The sequence below is a fragment of the Chanodichthys erythropterus genome, chromosome 4 (genome assembly GCF_024489055.1).
Source record: "Chanodichthys erythropterus isolate Z2021 chromosome 4, ASM2448905v1, whole genome shotgun sequence".
In the NCBI taxonomy this organism is placed as follows: Eukaryota; Metazoa; Chordata; class Actinopteri; order Cypriniformes; family Xenocyprididae; genus Chanodichthys; species Chanodichthys erythropterus.
The window spans coordinates 16,468,467-16,488,964 of NC_090224.1; the positions used below are offsets into that span (position 1 = coordinate 16,468,467).

Sequence of the window (20,498 nt, forward strand, 5' to 3'; positions counted from 1 at the left end):
GTTTACAAGTGGTGAGGTATTTGTAGCACGATTTTTAAAGAAGTATATTTACAATGAGAACACAGGGTTAAACAAGAAATTATATACAGGTATAAACAAAGTATGAGTATAAAAATGAAGGAGGAAAACAGATGGCAAACAAGAAACACAAAAGAAAAGTGGGAGGATTGGAGAGGGGACACAGGCGGCATCCAAATCAAAGAAACAAATAGAACAAAAACTAACTTGTGGCCCAAAATTCTAACCTAACTACCCAAAAGACAAGAGTCTTCACATCCCCGACGCACTACATGATTTACACTAACTACCCAAATGCAAAAGTAAACTAGGGCATCTAATACAAAGTGAAATGCCTATGTGTGCACAATGTACGTCGCACGACTTTCTTATCTGTCTCTTCCTCCAACCTCGGATGTGACCAGCGCACAATACAGAGGTGGAACAAATGGAGATGAGACAATACAAAAGTCGAGTACAATTACCAAACACACGGGACACGCAAACTCACTATACACAGAATTAGGCCTTCACACAAAACAATATTTCACAGAGTCTCAGGCCTCGTGAGCGGCGTCTACTCTCCACTTTTATTCCACGGGGAACCGACCGGATGACGTCACAGGAACGCTGGGACCAGGTGAGCGGCGTGAACCAATGGGACACGACTATGAAAGTACAAGTAAAAAGGAGAGACTCAGGGAAAGAGAGAAAAATATTAACAACGCAAGGACGTAACAGTGAACTAATCTTTTAATAGTGAATAGAGGGAACTGCCTACTCAACTTCCCCTTATCCAGTCCCTGTCATCTGCTTCCCAGCCTGTTTGTTGTTGCTGCTGCCAACCACCCAACTGGTTATGGACTCCTCCTGCGCAGCTCACTATTTATGAGTGGTTGGTGCTCCGAGTGCACATACTGTGGAGATTTGAGCCAGTTTGTTGTGTTTACCACACACTGACTGTTAAAAATATCCCCAGCTATGTGAAGAGGTGAGGGAGGCCTGGCAATGAAAGTGGCACCTGCTTCTTATCACCACGCGGTTTGCTGCTGGGACTAAAAGCACTCCAGAGGCAAATAAAGGCATGTTTGCAGGCTGGAGTGTGCCACTGATATGTGCCGCATTTATAGGATTGGCATTTGTGAGCCTGGTGGCTGGTCAAGTCTGCAGAGGGAAACAATATGGACTATTTTAAAGAGTTGATGTAAATGAGGTTAATACATCTGATAACTGGTTGTGTAATGGTCGTCTGCGGTTGCTCCTGCGTGACCACATCAGTTGAATACATGATCTATTGGATGGTGGTCAGTGGTCTCATGGATAAAATGTACCATAACCCACCCAGTATCCAGTGCACAAGTGCAGGCCTAAGAGTTATTTTAAAACCGAACAGTTGTTTTGATTACAAAGATTCAGTAAAGATGTATATGTAATGATGTAATGTAGTAATAAGTAAATAAATTACTTATTTTTAAATTATTATTGATTGTATTTAATAAATTTAAAAAAAAAAAAAAAAAATCTCTCTCTCTCTCTCTCTCTCTCTCTTGGCTTGCTCCCTTTTTGTCAGGGGTCGTCACAGTGGAATAATCTGGACAGCCAATTTGGCACGTTTTATGGCAGATGCCCTTCCTGCCACAACCCAGCACTGAGAGTGCTCTAACTCGTGCAATCCCAGTGCTGGGACACTCACTTACCTGCTCACACACACACACACACACTCACTACAGCCAATTTACCTATACTGCATGTCTTTGGATTTGTGGGGGAAACCAGAGCACCCAGAGAAACCCATGCAGACATGGGGAGAACGTGCTAAATTTAAAAAATAAATAAATATAATTTTTTCAAAATGTTATAATTTTAAATATTATTTATAATATTTTAAAAGTCATAATGTAAATTATTTAATTCATTTGAAAATATTTCTAAAATTAAGTAATTTATGAATTAACTGTAAATTCATTTGTTCATTTAATCCTGAATATAGATGTCATAGTGTATAAAGTAGCGATTAAAGTCTTTTTCAGAAAAATATTTTAAATATTAAATATTTTTATATTAAATATTTATATTATTATTATTTATATTGTAAGTATGTTTTATAATTATATAATAGTTTTTAAAATAGTTTTTAGAAACATTAAGCCTACATAAAGGGGCTGACACATCTTTCCCCAATGTCCCATATATTTAATATATGATTTCACAGACAGGACCTAAACCAGGATTAGGCCTTAGTTCAGTTTGCGCATTTAAGTAGCTTTGATAAATGTTTACTAGAAAAAAAAAAAAAAAAACATTACTAGTGTGTATCTTGTGACAAAACAATGGCATTGACATTTTTTAAGATAGGTCAGTACAAGTTGCTTTCAGTTAAAACAGCTCAAACATATATTTTCGTCTGGGACTAGCTTAAGCCTTGTCTGTGAAACTGGGGGATAAAGTTTAACAACTACAGGCTGTAGTGTATATGGAGTCATCCGTCCAAGTCTGCAGTATGTTTTGAGTAAAGCATGGGATGTGACATCATCAGTGAGCTCTTCAGCAGGGTCCTTTCAGCACTCTGACAGCACCTCATAGGGCCATTTGCAGTGCTCCCATTTAGCCTTTATGATCTTTGTTAAAGAGCCGTGACCTGTCACCCTTCACTCAAACATGCACTGCTGAAGATTGTGTACATACTCACTTAAGGGCTATGATGTTTTTCATCAGCTTTCACGGAAATTCTAGAAACCAGGCCTGGATTATAACATCAGATCCGAGATGATCTTGTTTTATTTGGGGACACTGTTATGTCCAGTTAGCCCCTGCTGGCAGGTTACTGAACTGCACCATTAAAAAAGCATCTTTCTCCATTGACAGCCATCGAAAAGTACAAATAATTATGATGATTATGATTAATTATGAATTAATAAATATAATTACTGGTGTTGTGTGTGTGTATATATGTATGTATATATATATATATATATATATATATATATATATATATATATATATATATATATATATATATATATATATATATATTTGCATATATTTATAATTATATATATATATATTATTATAAATTAATTTAAATAAATTCTAAATTAATAAATATATTTTATTAAATTTATTTGCCATTCAAATCACATACTTCTGGGAAGTCACATGCATCCTTGGAAAAACCAAGTAAAGTTAAAAACAAATGCATAATTAGATTCAGTAGTGCGAAGACTCGCTGTCATCCTCTAGGCGAGAAGAGACCTTTACAAACCCCCTGGAGTTCTTCGCTGTAATGCCGCATGACTTTGGTGGCAGTTTGTTGCCGATGGTGATTATGATGACAGAGTATGCTAATTACAGTGTGCTTACCATAAGTACACGCTAGCCTGACCCTGCGTGTTTACCAAATGAGGAGTTCTAATGCTATAATTATTGTTTTGTGCAGATGCTGAGTGGAAATTCTCTCCCTGTCAATACCCTGGTAAAGATTAAGGAGGGACTTTTGAGGCAGAGGGAACTGGAGATTGACCGGTGAGTAAACAAAGACACTTTTAGAGTGCTTATAAATTCATACACAAAGAATAAGATTATGATATATATATATATATATATATATATATATATAACATACTTTAAACAATTAAAATTAAATAATCAAGACAGGTTAAGTAAAATATAATGAATATATAGGCTAATATAGTGCATATATGTAGCGAAAAAGTGCATTTCTCTAGCGAACTAACAAGCTGTGGACACTGAATGGAATTTCTGAGGTAATGCTACATGACATATTGTTTACAAGCTGCTTTATTAATGTATTTCCACCGTTGAAACACGGATTGAGCAATTATGGGAGATACAATTACAAGAGATGCGTTTTAGTAAGATGTACTGTATCTTTGTTCATTCATGTTTATTCTGTAACTCGTATTAACGAGGAAAGATCGCGTTTAGTCGCACACCAAGAGTATGAAAACAGCATTTATTGTTTGAATTTCTTGATAAAATGGACAATTTGAGGGATGAGACTTTGTTTCTTATTGAAAGTAACAAAACATAGAGCTTATTGCAATCATTGGTGGTTCAACTCTATATTCGTCGGTACAAGTGTACCGAACCTAAAGACGTGTACCAAAAGTTTTCAGTATGAATACGTGTACCGTTATACCCCTATTGTCAATACATTCCACTTATGCTTTGATAACGCAACACAATGATTTTGGTGCAAGATGCTGCATAAACAACAATACATGATGCAACGGCAAAAGATGTCCTAAAAAATGACTCAACCTAGCCAAGAAATATCATGCCATTGCTTATATGCATCATCTCTCAACTGTCTGTCCAAACAAGGCCTTTCCCGACCTCCCACGTAAACAAAGTAATAGATTCATCCATTTTTGTCTGTAGGTTTATCATTAGCTCATGTTTCTGGGGAAGGGGCAGATGTTTCATTAATAGCATTTCATTAATTTAACACAATGTCGGCTGTGCTCAGGATTGTGACCCTGTCGTGACTGCTCTGACCTTGAGCGGTTGTAATTATAGTATCACGCCGTCACCCATAGTGTTGCTTTGCTTTTAGGTTAGCTCTGACAGACGGAGCAGTGCCACACATGCCACAGAGCAGACGGCCACTGTTCAGTCTGCTGTTTCTGCTGACACAAACGTACCGCATATCCCTGCCAAGAATTACACATGAGGAAACAAGCACGCTTTTAGCTGGGCATCAGTCTGCTTTTTGTCAGGCTTCTACATTGCAGTTTTGCTGTCCATTTAGTGTATATATCTCTCATTTATGTTTTTGTTTAATTTATTAAAGATGTTGTAAGTAATGTTTTAGAACTTCTGCCAGACTTAGCCACACACCTCTTTCCAAAACCCCACCCTGCAGAAATAACACTGAAATTAGTAGGAAATCCAATCCAACCGTCTCCATTGACTTTGTATTGTGTGAGGCTGCCTCCTTGTCATTTCTGACTTATAACAAAAAACAGAACAATGCCTTAAAGCTGCTGTATGACTAGGTGTACAGCAAACAAGCTAAAAAACCCAGAACTAAGTTTCTATAAGCTACCGAACTGTAAAAGCCAGCCTTTAAAGAGACAAAAGTGGATACAGGCAATAAGACGTGAAGCATCAGCAGGAAGAATGGGTACATTTTGGGATCCTGACACTTAGTAGGCCTCAGTAAGCCTACGTGTGCAGTAAACATTTAGTCACTGTTAAGTCAAATATCCAAATGTCAGTTTTATATATTTTATTTCCTGTCGCTGATTACGTTACCCTCCAGTGGGCGTAGTTCTCATTGTAATATGACGTTGCACTCTGTCTCAATCACCTGTATCCACTTTTTAGTCCTTAAACACTTGTTTTTTGGGTCGACAGCTTATAAAAACTTCTGGGTTTTTGGTTGTGGGTTTTTTTTAGCTTGTTTGCTGTACACCTTGTCACATAGCAGCTTTTAGACATTGTTTTGTTTTTTGTTATAAGTCAGAAATGACAAGGAGGCAGCCTCACGCAATACAAAGTCAATGGAGACGGTTAGATTGTTTTCCCCCCTGGTGGGCGTGGTTTTCAGATTATGATATGTGTCGCTCTGTCTCTATTGGTTGCTGTTGCATCAGTGGCCAATAAGCTGCGGCTCAACATTCAAATACTGGTAGTGTTGCTGTTAGCAGTCTGCAGCGCGCTTTCAGAGTCCCTCCACCTTCCCCAGCTCCACCTGTATAGATCTGCTATGGGGGTTATTTCATGTTCATTACATGAGCAGCATGTCTTACATGCTCACAGCAATGTCTGTGAATGTATTGTCAGAAGCAAGTCTCGGTACCTGCTCTGCAGAGTAGCAGATCTATTCCACCAAGACCATATACAATGACATTGCCATATCCATTACCTTGCCAATCTCTCTAAGAGTTGTCATGGCAGAAATGTATTATTAGTATGTAAAATTGTTATATTGTTGTTTTTTTTTTCACTTTTTCTTTCTCAGAAAGAATGTCACATTTATGGAGTATTATTATTATTTTTTTCCCCACACAAATTTTGAGCCACATTTTTCCAGGCTGAGTCTAGGGTTTTCACAGAGACAGTTGTCATATTTCAGAACCCTGAATTCAGTGATATCCATCAGGTTAAAAGGACATTTTCCACAAGATCTTGCTGGTATTTAGTATGATGAACATGATCTTGTTTAACCACACACTCTCTCTTATTTTGCTCAAAGGCAGAAAATGTCCAAACCAAGTACAACAGGCACACTTTAAAGTGTCAATACAAGTGTAAAAACATTTCTGGCGAAAGCAGTTGTGCCTGCCACATCACAGTGACTGCCTGTAGCAAGCATGTCCTTCGCTCTCAAAAGGAATTTTTCAGCGTACTTGTTTTTAAAACAACTTCTCTGCATGGTACACCAAAGAAATGCTCTGAAGCAGAGCTGTGCAACAGACTGTGAATCCCAATAAAATCAAAGTGAATACTGAGTGTCTTACTAAATTTCTAGGCAAAAGCAGCAAATCCTTCAGCTTCATGCCAGGATAAGGGAAAACGAGTTAAGGGCGCAACAAGTCCTCCAAAACCAGAGGGGGCGCTATGATGACTCGTATCTGCTCAAGGCCAAGGTATGTCTCTTTGAAAATAATTAAATAAGAGAAAATACTTTTATAATGGCAGTAAAAGAGTCAGTTACCTACTGCTGATGCTTCTTTCCATCTTTTTAGGATTCTCCATATGACAGTCCAGTATCTGGCCAGAGTCCGAAATCTCAGCTGCCCGAGCGAGTGAGCCCACTGTGCTGTGAGAATGGAGAGCTGGGGCGGAAATTAGCTGCGGCAGAGATGGAGGTCATCCACCTCAGCGAATTTCTCAAACAAAATACACAGAAATACACCGAAGACATCAAGAAACTGGAGGAGAAGGTTAGAATTTCTGATTCTTCTAGTCGCCCATTCCTAAAGGTCTGTGGTACCAAAATATTTGAAAGTTGTCACATTTCGGGTCTTATTCACTAATAATTGCATGAATTCTTTAGAAAAATTACATCTAATTCACAACATGTTAATGAATTTGGTGTTTCCTAAATGAGCGTGTCCAAGGTTAGTCATTTGCATAAAACATTGCTTTTCAAAATCAGATTAGTCTCATTAGCCAGCTGTACATACACATATCTCCGTCTTCAGCTCGAGCTATAACACAGCTTTTCTTACTCCTTCACTTTATTTGGTGAACTATATTTAAGACGAAATATCTCTGGATAAAATTTCACTTTACTATGGGCTTTCAGAGTATGTGATTTTGCGTACATTTGGTTTCAGTTGTTCCACTTTACAATAAATTTTAGTTTGAAAATTATTGTTGAATCATGATTTGTTTGTGAAAATGCACACCGATTTCACATGCAAATTAGTTGTGAATAAAACCTATTGTTTCATATGCCCTACTGAAGCTGAACAAAGATGCTTTGTGCTTCCGATCAGATGAAAACACGTGACCGCTACATCAGCAGTCTAAAGAAGAAATGCCAGCGCGAGCAGGAGCAGAATCAAGAGAAGCAGCAGCGTATCGAGACGCTGGAGAAGTACCTGGCAGACCTGCCCTCGCTAGACGAGGTCCAGACACAGGCTCAGCAGGTACGTGCCATTTTCCGTCTTTATTGTAAAGTCGTAAACTGCAAAACTGGTCATGTGTTTGGCTGATTCGACAGTGATTTACATTCTTCATCTTAGTGACAAATCGTTACTACTAGGGCTGGGTATTGACACAAATTTCACGATTCGATTCACAAGCTTGTGATTCAATTCAATTCCAGTTTTGATTCAGTTTGATTTTATATTTTTAACCAAGCCATAATTACTACTATTTTTTTTTATTTACAATTCCAACATCTCTGATGCCACCTTTTCCAAGTTCGTCACAAACTTATAAAAATTTAAATCTGATTGTCAGCCTCAAAAATCAAAAGTGATCTTGGTTCAGTTATTCAGGGCATAATTAACATCTCCTAAACCAACACAGCAGTGCCATTCCCCATGGCGTTCTGCTAATAGATCAGCGCTAACAGCTGCTAATGTGACAGCAGGCGCTCTTCATTATGTTTGGGAATAATCTTACTTGTGGGTTATTAAATCATTGTTTTGTGCAGTTTACTAGTATGCACAACCATAAGAGGATTAATATTATCCGACAGTCCAACAAATGTTGGGGGTCATATTTTTCTTACCTGCTTAGCTCTTTAATGCAGTTTGAGGCATCTGTTACTTTGAGCCAAACATTTTCTGTGATGTTGGATTAAATGCAGTACAGTTGACTGCAAAAATCATTTTGCTAATTAATATCAATCCTTTTCAGTAAAAATATCAGAATAAAACAAGATGAATTTGTGTAAGACAAACTCTTGAATGAATGTATTTAATTTTATTTTATTAATTCTAGCAAATAATAGATTTAACTGTTCAGACGTTCTAAAACTAAATGGAAAACATTTGGAAACACCTACTCATTTGTATTACTATTTCCCATCTTTTAGAAAAAAGAGTGAAGTTATCAAAACTAACAAATAACTACAAAATAATTAATTTGTGTTATTTTGTAGTTAGAGAATTTTGTAGTGTCCAACAATGGTTGAACAAATCAAATCTAACATTTATTAATTTATTTATTATTTTATTTTATTATATATATATATATATATATATATATATATATATATATAAATAAAAATATTAAATTATTAATGTGTTCTAATAATGCACTTGTTTATGAAAACAAGTCATATTGTCTTAAAAAATGATAAATTTATCTTGATTTAGTGATGTCTACATATTTAAACATCAATTTACTGGAAGGCAAGACAAAAATAAGTATTACTGCGAAAATAGAATTGCTTGAACTATGTGCAGAATAAACATTACAAAACTATGTTTATAAAGGTGTGTAGAGTGTTCAAGCATTGTTGTGTAGTAGCATTACTGTATTCATCTCTGTCCGTGTTGTGGCGTCTCAGTTGCAGGAAGTGCAGGAGAAGAAGCAGGTGTTGGACGACACCGTAGCCCAGCTGGAGAAAACCCTGGAGGAGAACCGAGCCCTCCTGCAGGAGAAAGACACCATCATCGAGACCCAATCCAAGCGGGAGAAAGAGCTTGTGGCAGCTGTTCAAAGGTACCGCACTTAAACGCTCACTCTGTTGAGACCTCGCAGCCAGAAGCATTGCTTTTGATTCGGCTTCTTTCTGAAAGCCACTTTTTATATACAGAGTGCTCAGTTAAGTGAGCTGAAGATCAAAGTGCTGTGCTCTCTTATTAAAACTGAGAAAATGTGGCATTAACTTGGGGATGAAATAAGGCCAATCATCAGTTTGGACTGAAAAAATAATGAAAGGCCACAGCAGCTTTGATATATAAAATAAGGAGCTGTCGAGATTTCTCTCTGCCTTATTTCGTTTTACTCACTGTACTGTAAAACATCTGTTTGTAGCCTACAAGAGAAGGTGGAGAAGTGTTTGGAGGATGGAGTACGGCTGCCCATGCTGGACCTGAAGCAGCTAGAGAAGGAAAACACTCGTCTGCTAGAACAACAGAGCCAGAGCAGCCTGGTACTGATCTCCCATGATTCACCTAATGACACAGTATCGATCATATGTTGCTTTTATGTCCAGATTTCTCTTTCTTATAATACATTATACTATGAATCTAAAGGGGCTTTCGCACCAAATAGTTCTAGGAAGTCAGTTACAGGAACAGAGCTGTGTTTGTTGTGTGTCGTGGGTTTCGTGATAGAGATGGAATGTAGACTGATAATCTATGCGACTGAAAGAGCGAAAAGTGGGGCTAAGAGACAAAATCTCTTATGACAACTTATTTCAGTATCATATCACCGTGGTGGACAACAGGTAAATGCCGTTATCGCTGTTTTCAAAGTTCGTGGAGTAAATATGTTTATATGGCTTTTTAAAAATGCCAGCTGCTGGTGTTTGACATGCGTTTGACCAATCAACGTACACTTATGTCACTGATAGTTCCAGTAGTTCTGGTTTAGACCCTACTCTGAAGTAGGAGCTAATTTAGTTCCCCCAAAAGGAGTTCCTAGAACTAAAATTGTTCCTAGTTCTGTGTACTTCAGCCAATAGTTCTAGTAACTATGAAAAGGTTCCTCCGGTGCAAAAGCCCCTTCTAAGTCACTGATATTTTGAATTTTTACACCAAAGACAGAATGTGTAGGTATAAAGAGACTGTACAAATAAGAGTTTCTGTTCTCTTATTAATTAAAACCTAGTGAGCTGCTTACCTAGACACCACTTTAAGGCATCATATGCGCATTCCCACATATGATGCCCAAAAATGCTGTCTAGATTACATTCAACTGTTCAAATGTACCATTTATATACAGTACAGTCCAAACGTTTGGAACCACTAAGATTTTTAATGTTTTTAAAAGAAGTTTCGTCTGCTCACCAAGACTACATTTATTTAATTAAAAAACAGTAAAATTGTGAAATATTATTACAATTTAAAATAACTGTTTTCTATTTGAATATATTTCACAAAGTAATTTATTCCTGTGATGCAAAGCTGAATTTTCAGCATCATTACTCCAGTCTTCAGTGTCACATGATCCTTCAGAAATCATTCTAATATGCTGATCTGCTGCTCAAGAAACATTTAATGTGTACAATTGTACAAAATATTTGTGTACAATATTTTTTTCAGGATTATTTGATGAATAAAAAGTTCAAAAGAACAGTGTTTATCTGAAATCTAATCTTTTGTAACATTATAAATGTCTTTACTGTCACTTTTGATTGATTTAATGTATCCTTGCTGAATAAAAGTATTCATTTCTTTAATTTCTTTTCAAAAAAATAAAAATTAAAATTCTTACTGACCCCAAACTTTTGAATTCATCCAAATTCATCAAGGAATCCTGAAAAAAAAAGTACACAACTGTTTTCAACATTGAAAATAATCATAAATGTTTATTGATCATCAAATCAGCATATTAGAAGGATTTCTGAAGGATCATGTGACACTGAAGACTGAAGTAACGATGCTGAAAATTCAGCTTTGCATCACAGGAATAAATTACTTTGTCAAATATATTTAAATAGTACACAGTTATTTTAAATTGTAATAATATTTCACAATATTACTGTTTTTTACTGTATTTTTAATTAAATAAATGTAGCCTTGGTGAGCAGACGAAACTTCTTTTAAAAACATTAAAAATCTTTGTGGTTCCAAACTTTTGGACTGTACTGTATGTGTATGTATGTGTGTATATATATATATATATATATATATATATATATATATATATATATATATATATATTTGCCTTGAACTGGGCAAATAGGACAATGCACACAGCCGTATTATGCCATCTGCCACAGATGATGCGTTAAAGCGATAATTTGACCATGATTTTAGGGATTTACTGCCCTAACGAAAGCCAAATTTTGAGCAAATAGATCTTTATTAATCCATACTCTCATTTACTTTATAGTGAACTGACATGAGGAAAAAGGGAATAGGTTATAGTAAACATAAACTGTAAATTGTAACACACGGGCATGCAAAAAATTTTGTACGCGCATGAAAAGTTTCTCATGCACAGTGCACACAGTAGTTTCTTGTGAATGCGAAAGTCTGTTTTTATTTTTGCAAAGGTCCCTTTAGGGGCTCCGCACTGTTCTGTATTATGAACTATATTCCACCTTTTAAAATAATATTGAAGTTATCAATACTATGAAATTACCAAACCAATGGAAGTGAACAAAAATTGTTGAATAAATCACTTTATGAATGCCACTTTTAGTCTTGGGATGCTTTTTAAACAGTATTGAAGGCCTCCACCGGTATGTTGGATACTGCTTTTTATTCTCTGTTCATTCAAATTACACAAATGTCACAATTGTGTAATTTGGCATTTCTTTCTTTTTGTTTCAGCTGATTGACAATCAGAAGGAGCAAATTGACAAACTCACTCTGGAGATGTCGGTAAGATCATTTTCTACCCTTTGTTGTGGAAGCTTTAGGATAATAATCCTGGTTTGCATTGTTATTATCATCCTCGGCTCTTATTCTTGGAAGGATGATGGGACGTGTCTTGTATGCTTATGTTGAATAGCGTAATCAAAGCAGGTTTGGATAAGACGCACATGTCTTTCGTCCTCTTTTCAGGCCTTGGAAAAGAAGTTGCAGAGGGAGAGGGGGATCACGCAGGAACTCCGTAAACAGCTTTTGGAACGCGAGGAAGAACTTGAAACGCTCTCCGCAACTCTTCAGCAGGTACGGCACTCCAAACCACCCACAAAGGGACTCTAAAGTGCTGCTAAGACTTTTTCATCCTAAACGATACAGATGAGCCCTGTGGCGGAGCTTAGAAGCTTGATTGAAGGCTCATTTTGTGTCATTAAATTCTCCGCCCTGCTTTTTGTGGCAGTCGAGTCATGAATAACCCAACTGGCCCACAGCACACTATTAGAATTCAGGACGTAATTTTTCACCGCACAGTCTCAAGGTGAGGGAGAACAGGCAGTTTCACAAAGCCGCAGTCACGCGTGATTCAGCCGCACTGATCCACACAGACTTTCACAGAGACAATGTTGGAGCCGAGCACAGAGACCATACATCATACAGAGCTGCGACAGGGACACGCCAGATTATCAGCAAGCATGCTCTTACTTGGTTTCTCGTGCGAGACCCGCAAGAAATTACCAAATATAAAAGATCCCATTGTAAAGGATGACTGCATATATTCTTACACTGCAAATCAGTGGACAGTAATGTGGTTCCCTCACAATGTAGTTCACTATCATTTTTAAATCACATAATTTCTCCTCCGCTCTTGCTTTTGTCCCGCTGTGTAAGTGCCAGTAATTCCACCTCTCACCGTTCACTGTTTTGGCTAGTTTTCACAAACACTTGCTTCTGATTTTGTTCTTGTAGCATTGCTTTGAGAAATAATAATGTGTTTCGCAAGTAATCTGTATCAGGACACACAATTGTTAAGCTTAGTCATCAGCGTTACAGTCCAGACTCTGAAAGTTCTTCCCACACTGCACCGGACGAGTGTAAAATGCTGAAATAATGCTTCACAGACACATTCTTTGTGTTCGTAATAGCATTTGAAGGTGAAAATAGCTATTCTCTCAAATCTCCAGTGGCGAATGTGACGAGCCGGGGCTTCATTGTACTTCATAATTTAAAATGAAACTCCCTTTAAAGGCTCTGTCCTGATTCCCCCTGCTGTGTGACACAAGGAGGAGTGTGTAAAGCTGTATTTTTATCTCCACAGAAGCAAAGGCGGACAAACGAGGAGACGTTGAGTGTGGCCACCGGGTCGTGTCTGAAGGAGGCTGGGCCGTTGTTGAAGGAGATGTCCCTGTGTCTGCTGGATCTTAAGGGCCTGTGCAGTGTCCTCACACAGAGAGCTCAAGGAAAAGAGCCCAACCTGGCCCTGTTGCTTGGAATCAAATGTAAATAATCATTCCAGCTTTAGCAGCACATTCTCATTTTTACAGTGCTCTGTTATATTTTGTATTTATTTGCATTATTAGTAATCCAGCATAAGCCTGTTTGGCTTTAAATTAGATAATGATTCTGTGCATCTCTAGTCACTTTTAGCATTTTTTATTTTTAATTTTTAACATTTTCATATTTTAGTTCTTATTTCGATTCATTATTTAAAATTAAAAATAGAACACTTAAAGGGATAGTTCACCCAAAAATGAAAATTTGATGTTTATCTGCTTACCCCCAGGGCATCCAAGATGTAGAGGACTTTTTTTCTTCAGTCGAACGCAAATTATGATTTTTAACTGCAACCGCTGCCGTCTGTCAGTCAAATAATAGCAGTGATTGGGAACTTGAACAATAAGAGTCGAAAAAACTTCCATAGACAAATCCAAATGAAACCCTGCGGCTCGTGACGACACATTGATGTCCTAAGACACGAAACGATCGGTTTGTGCGAGAAACCGAACAGTATTTATATAATTTTTTACCTCTAATACACCACTATGTCCAACTGCGTTCAGCTTCCGGCTAGTAAGGTCAGATCGCGCTCTGACAACGGAAGTGATGTCTCGGGCTCATTGAAGTATATGGGCGAGACATCACTTCCGTCACCAGAACGCGTATTTGACCTCACTAACAGGAAGCTGAACGAAGTTGGACATAGTGGTGTATTAGAGGTAAAAATTATATAAATAATGTTCGGTTTCTCGCACAAACTGATCGTTTCGTGTCTTAGGACATCATTGTGTTGTCACGAGCTGCAGGTTTTAATTTGGATTTGTCTAAGCAAGTTTTATTTACTGTTATAGTTGAAGTTCCCATCTACTGCTATTATTTGACTGACAGACGGCAGCGGTTGCAGTTAAAAATCATAATTTGCGTTCGACTGAAGAAAAAAAGTCACCTACATCTTGGATGCCCTGGGGGTAAGCAGATAAACATCAAATTTTCATTTTTGGGTGAACTATCCCTTTAAATCAATTGTTTTGAATGCTAAAATTGAATTTATGCATCACGTTATATTGCACAGTATGAAAAATTTATATTTGTTTTAAGATTTGCTAAAGAGATTATTAGTGTTTTTAAAGTTTGGGGTCTAATTAATACTTTTATTCAAAGATGCATTAACTTGATCAAAAGTGACAGTAAAAACATATATAATGTTAAAAAATGTCCCAGTTTCCACAAAAATAACTGTTTTTAACATTGATGATAATAATAATGTTTCTTTAGCAGAACATCATCATATTAGAATGATTTCTGAAGGATCATGTGACACTGAAGACTGGAGTAATAATGCTGAAAATTCAGCTTTGCATTAATTACATTTGAAATAAAAAAAAAAAACTTTTTTATAAGTATTAATAATTTTATAGTTTTACTGTGTTTCTCATCAAATAAATGCAGCCTTGGTGAGCTTGAGACTTCTTTCAAAAACATTTAAAAAAAAATCTTTCTGACTGAACTTTTGAACGGAAGTGTTAGTGATCAAGAATCTTGTTCTTGCTAATCAAAAGTAACTGTTAGCGCTATGCTAAGCTAGTAACTGAAAACTCAAAGAAAGAGAAATGTTCCATTTGACTCTTTTAGCTTCTGTAATATATGTGAAACGTGATGTGTCAGTTAAAAGACATTAACATATTTTCATAATTTAGAAATGACATCATTTGACAGTGCATTTATTCTTAAGGCCCCGATATACTTCAAGCAAAATCGAAGAACGAATTGATGTGACGTCATTTAAAACAAAAACAGGCCAAAAAAAAGTTCGTTTTGGGATGGCTTGCCAATGCGAACTCTCAGGAAAAGTTCGCTCAAGCTGCAAAACACCTTCGTACTATCATTGGTCCGTGACGATAACGTAATAAGAGGAGTGCGCTTAGGCTCCGCCTTCTTTCACATGGAACTCTTCTCTGACTCATTTCATATGTAGAGTCCGTCGAGATAAGATCTCTGCGGGTGAAAAACATGAACACACTGGATAGCAGCTTTATGGTAGAAAATGAAGTTGTGCTTGATGAAATGAGGCACTGACTGTTTTTGCGTGCTGTTTATTTTATCACTGGAAGGAAAGCACGCAGCACATATTTACATATTCATCTAAACGCCATGAGTATATCGGGGTCTTAATGTAGCACCAAATAAATTACCCATATAAAAAGCATCTCGGCCAATAGAATGAAAATTCCCATTTGTGAAACTGATCCTATTGCCCTTTTTCCAGCTATGAGCTGCTCGGCGGAGGAGAACGAGAAGCCGCTGATGGAGGACGGTTTACGGGCCAAGCTGGTGGAGGTGTGCCAGCTGAGAAAAGACATTGACGAGCTGCGGACGGTCATCTCAGACCGTTACGCTCAGGACATGGGTGAGAACTGTGTGACGCAATGACGCCCGACTCTCCAGAGGCTTCCATTTCCACCTTGTCGGGACAGACGGCGTTCCCAGCGCTTGTAAAGGGAAAATAAAGTCAACCTGATGGAAACAGAGTCTTTCTGACTACTAAAGGTTGGGCCAAGCTGTGAATCCAGTTTACAAGGACGTCTTTTCAAGAAGTTTGTTGTTTGTTTTCTCGTGGACATTGAATCTTCAAGGAGTTTGAATGAATGTCGTGTGTTTTTAATATATTTATTGAGACTGTTGGAGGCCTTGCTGGTCCTGTCGGTCGTCTTTGAGGGAAAGTAGAGCAACTGGTGTCTTAAAGTGCCTTGTGTTCCTGTTTCTGTACCTCCAAACTTCATGAAGTCACAGTCATTTTTACCCAAAGAAGCTCCCAACAAAGTCGCAGGTCGACGTTCAGGATCCTCTGTATCTGAAAAAGGCCAGGAATCGCAGCAACCGAAGGATCCTTCATCGCCAACACCCTGCATCTCATCTGAAGTACATTAGCGTAAATGTTTCATTTAAAAATAAAAGACAGCAAAGGAATCCAGGTTAATCTATTCAGGACACCGTTTAACTATTTTTAATTAGAATAAAATATGAGCTGCTTTTTTAACGCTGCGGCACAGCTCAGTTCAGAACAAGTTGCACATGTTGAGTTCCAAAGTCAGACAGGAAACAGAATGTTCTGCAGATGATACACTTCCTGTGACCGCCTGAACACACTTATGACAGTTTATATACTCCAGATAATACATATAGTCCTTGTTACAATTAGGAATATGGACGAAATCAATGCAAAAACTTGTTCACTCAGGAATTTTTAGAGTTTTCTTTTATTCGTTGTGCTTCTGAATCGTTTGACTCTTAAGTGTAAGTTCATTTTGACCCCAAGCTGAGTTTGTTTTATAGTTGATAATGTAAAGTCCAGAGAAGCGGTCATGTCAACCTCTGCACGCAGATTTGCACCAAGGTGACGAACGTTTTAAATATTTACAGTACAAATGTCTATATACTGCTTATGTATTGTGACTAATCTCATTGTATTTAAAGTATATTAAGCATGTTTAGAATTTCAAATGGAGGTTTTGTCATAATGTGCTCATAATATTGTGCATGTGCATAGTGTTAGAATAATTTTTCTTTTTATTTTAAGGAATTGATTAGTTAAATATTACAAGTATACTGTGCTATGCAACCTCACATTAACCAGCATTTATTACACATTTCTGCAGATATTTATTATTATTCTGTGCCTTTACGAATCTATGCAGCAGAACCACAGTAATCGAAGGGTATTTTCCATAACTGGCAGAGACAGAGTTTTCTCAGAGAACTTTATTTCACAAAGGTGCAGGCGAGCTAAGCCATATTCACAAGCAATGCATATTTTTCTCAGGCAGAGAGAGATGCTAATAACCTGATGGAGAATGTATGTGGTGCTCTTCATTGTGCATTACAGGACAGTGTGATATCTGATAGCATGCTGAATTGTGTAGATATATATATATATATATATATATATATATATATATATAAATATATATATATATATATATATATATATATATATATAAATGAATACAAAAGCAATGTGCATTGATTGACATGACCGACTCACTGTGCACTGAAAGCCACTGGTTGGCTTAACGGTATGTTTGAATTTCACATCAGTCTTTTAAATCTTAAGCTTTTAATTTTCCAGCTAGATTTTACAAAAGCCAAAGGTCTATTTATGTAAAACTTTTTTCTCAAAAGTATTAACTATTTTTCCATTTTGTAAAATGCTTTTCATTTGTACAAATGTCAAATAAAGTATTTTTCTACATTGGTTGGTTTGTTTTTGCTGACAATAAGTCTGTAGATCAGTGTCTCAACTGATGGGTCGCGGAGTGTGCAGTCAAAGAAACATCAACTAAATGTTTTTCTACTGCAAGACTTTTATTTTGAAAGCTGAAAAACAGCGTGAAACGTGAAAGCTGTTGATACTAATTTCTGTCAAGAAGAAAAACGCGTTGTCCTGATTCAGTATGTGCGGTCACAAAGAGCGTCATTATTCTAACGTTATTTTCGTAACTTGTTACGAAAAAAAAGTCTGAGAAAAGCGAACTTCCCTGTTCTGTATGACGTTATACTGCGTTCGTAGCTCGCGCTCTTCAGTTACACGCGCACCCCCAATATGACGCTGGTTTGCGCGAATTATGGGTGTACGTCCGTTAAGCTGTAAACAATCAGTGAAACGCTCACTCTATGAACGCAATACGTTTTTTAAACAGGGTATAATGAGATTACATTATTCTACTCACCATTCAACCATCGAACATTACATTTATGATGCTCTTACACTTTTAAATGTCATTTTATTTTCAACAGATCATGAAAAAGCATGATTCTTTCCACAGCAATAATGGATGGGTGAAATATCACTGTAGTTAGTTTATATATATTATATAATCTGTATTGTATAACATATGTTGTCTTAATCATTAACTTAAGCATTGCGTTATACTATTGCAAAGTGATTTCCGTCATTTTGTCATAAGAAATTGTATTTTTTTTTTAAAAAAACCTAGAACGAGACATGAGGATTTGAGGAGAAAAACGAGAAATTCTTCGTTCATTCCAATTAATGGGATATAAATTTAATAGGGAGAACAGACCACAAATGTGCGATATATGTTGTCCTTTTCTATTACAGTGGAGTGCAAAGGGGAAAAAAGAAAATCATGAAAAGAATGCAGCGACTGAAAAGAGCTCTTGCCATTAGGGGCCAGTTGTTCAAACGTAATCTGATCGGATTTTGGCTATCGGATTGGATAAAATCTTGAAAATCGGTTGTTCAAAAGGAAAAAAGGATTCTGAAATCACATTAGATCACAAAATCCAATCCTAGTTTTAATCTGGATCAAACGTTCAGTTTGTGTTGTTCAAAACTTGTCAGTAGGATTTGGATAACTTTGATCCAAAAAAACAGGATTATCCTGATCCCAACAGGGGGTAGGATTTCAAGGTGGATTACAGGAGGAAAATGTAGTAACTTTAAAACTGGTAAAAAAAAAAAAAAAAAATACAACATTTATATCATGTAATATACATGCACACATTTTTATCTTGATTAGTTTAACTGTTAAAGTAATAAATTAGAAGTAGACATTAGCCTACATATTTAGCCTTTCGGTAACCTACTCTAAAGCAAAAAATAGATTTTGGTGCCATAAAACAATCAGCAACAAACAGCTGTAAATATCCAACAAAAAAACCCAAAAAATTATATATATATAGATATATAATTCAAAATCCATATCCTTTCTATCAACATGTCCCTTTAGGGGCTCTGTAGAGCACTGGAAATCCAGATTTGGTAATCTGGAAAAGTGTGTATCTGGATCACTGTGATCCAATCCAATTTTTCTTTGAAAAACCAGCACAAAAGTAAGATGGATTACCTGATCCTGGATAGCAAAATATGGGATTTCCAAATCCAGATCACTCTGATCCAGATTAAATTTTTTGAACAACTGGCCCTAAATATTCATGTTACATGTCATGTTAAAATATCAAGCGTTACTTTATTCTCATGGTGTCTGAAAAATAAAACATGAAGGAACATTGACAGCTCATTCAAACTGATGGATAAGCTTTATTTGTAGGGCAACCTCATGATTTGAAATGATTCATTTCAGTCTTTTTGAATGGAAGTTCCCCAAACCGGAAGTGCCACCCATAATTCAAAACGCAGTAGGCTCGTCAGGAATAAGGTGAATATACTCTAAAAAGCAAAATAAATTCCGAGCATGGAACATCGTAGTTACGTTGTCAATTAGCAATCATAAAAGTACCAAAAATCATGTAACTGGTACATTGTGTGTTAGCTGGGAAGATTTGCATGCAGGTATACATCAGGATCAGTGTCCAAAGTTTTACGTTAGTATTGTGTATTCACTGTGTTAAGTGTTTTTGTAACCACAAAATGCCACTCACTATTGTATTAACAAAAACTAGTTTGGGCTGCTGTCTAACAGCTTTGCCTTAATGACCATGGGAAAACAGGTCCACATGGACAAACCAACTGAGCACCACTGATGTAGATTGACATTTCACTAAAGGGAAGTGTACGCCTTGTTCAGGTCTGACTAGCCGCCTTTTTTTTTTTTAAAGGGGGGGAAGATATGGAATAGTAAATCAACATTTTAGATTAAAATGTACATTAATAGAAAAAAAAAAAAGGTATAAAGCGTGCCATATGTCAAGTGAATTTAAGTAGCCTACAGATTTTTTAAAACCATTTATGAACTTGTTTCAGCTGCACTTAAGAAAAAAAAAAAAGACAATCAGACTTTGAAGTGTGGGTTGTGAAGGTGCTTTAATAATTCAGCAACCTTGCAGTCTACCATGACAAGATTAAAAATTCACATGATAGTTACAATTTAAAAAGCCATCTTGAAAAGAGACTAGTCATCATTTTGAATGCTAAAACCAATACAAGATTTAAAAAAATAATAATAAAAATTGTTGCATGTGCACTACATTTACTCAGACACAAATTGAGAATGAGTTAGTGCACTAAAGCATAAAAGTTAAAAATTGTAAAAATAGAATAAAAAAAGTCAGTTAAAA

General features: G+C 36.6%; 1 protein-coding gene across 1 annotated transcript in view; it reads left to right on the forward strand.

The window, feature by feature from the left end:
- cep85l (centrosomal protein 85, like) overlaps window positions 1–17,443 on the forward strand; it is a 64,807-nt gene extending 47,364 nt beyond the window's left edge. The window contains 10 exon segments of the mRNA XM_067384302.1: window positions 3,434–3,519; window positions 6,494–6,611; window positions 6,711–6,908; window positions 7,467–7,619; window positions 8,993–9,147; window positions 9,463–9,580; window positions 11,931–11,981; window positions 12,165–12,272; window positions 13,282–13,462; window positions 15,727–17,443. Coding sequence (XP_067240403.1) covers window positions 3,434–3,519; window positions 6,494–6,611; window positions 6,711–6,908; window positions 7,467–7,619; window positions 8,993–9,147; window positions 9,463–9,580; window positions 11,931–11,981; window positions 12,165–12,272; window positions 13,282–13,462; window positions 15,727–15,890 — 1,332 coding nt within the window. The 3' untranslated portion in view covers window positions 15,891–17,443.
- The last annotated feature ends 3,055 nt before the right edge of the window (window positions 17,444–20,498 follow it).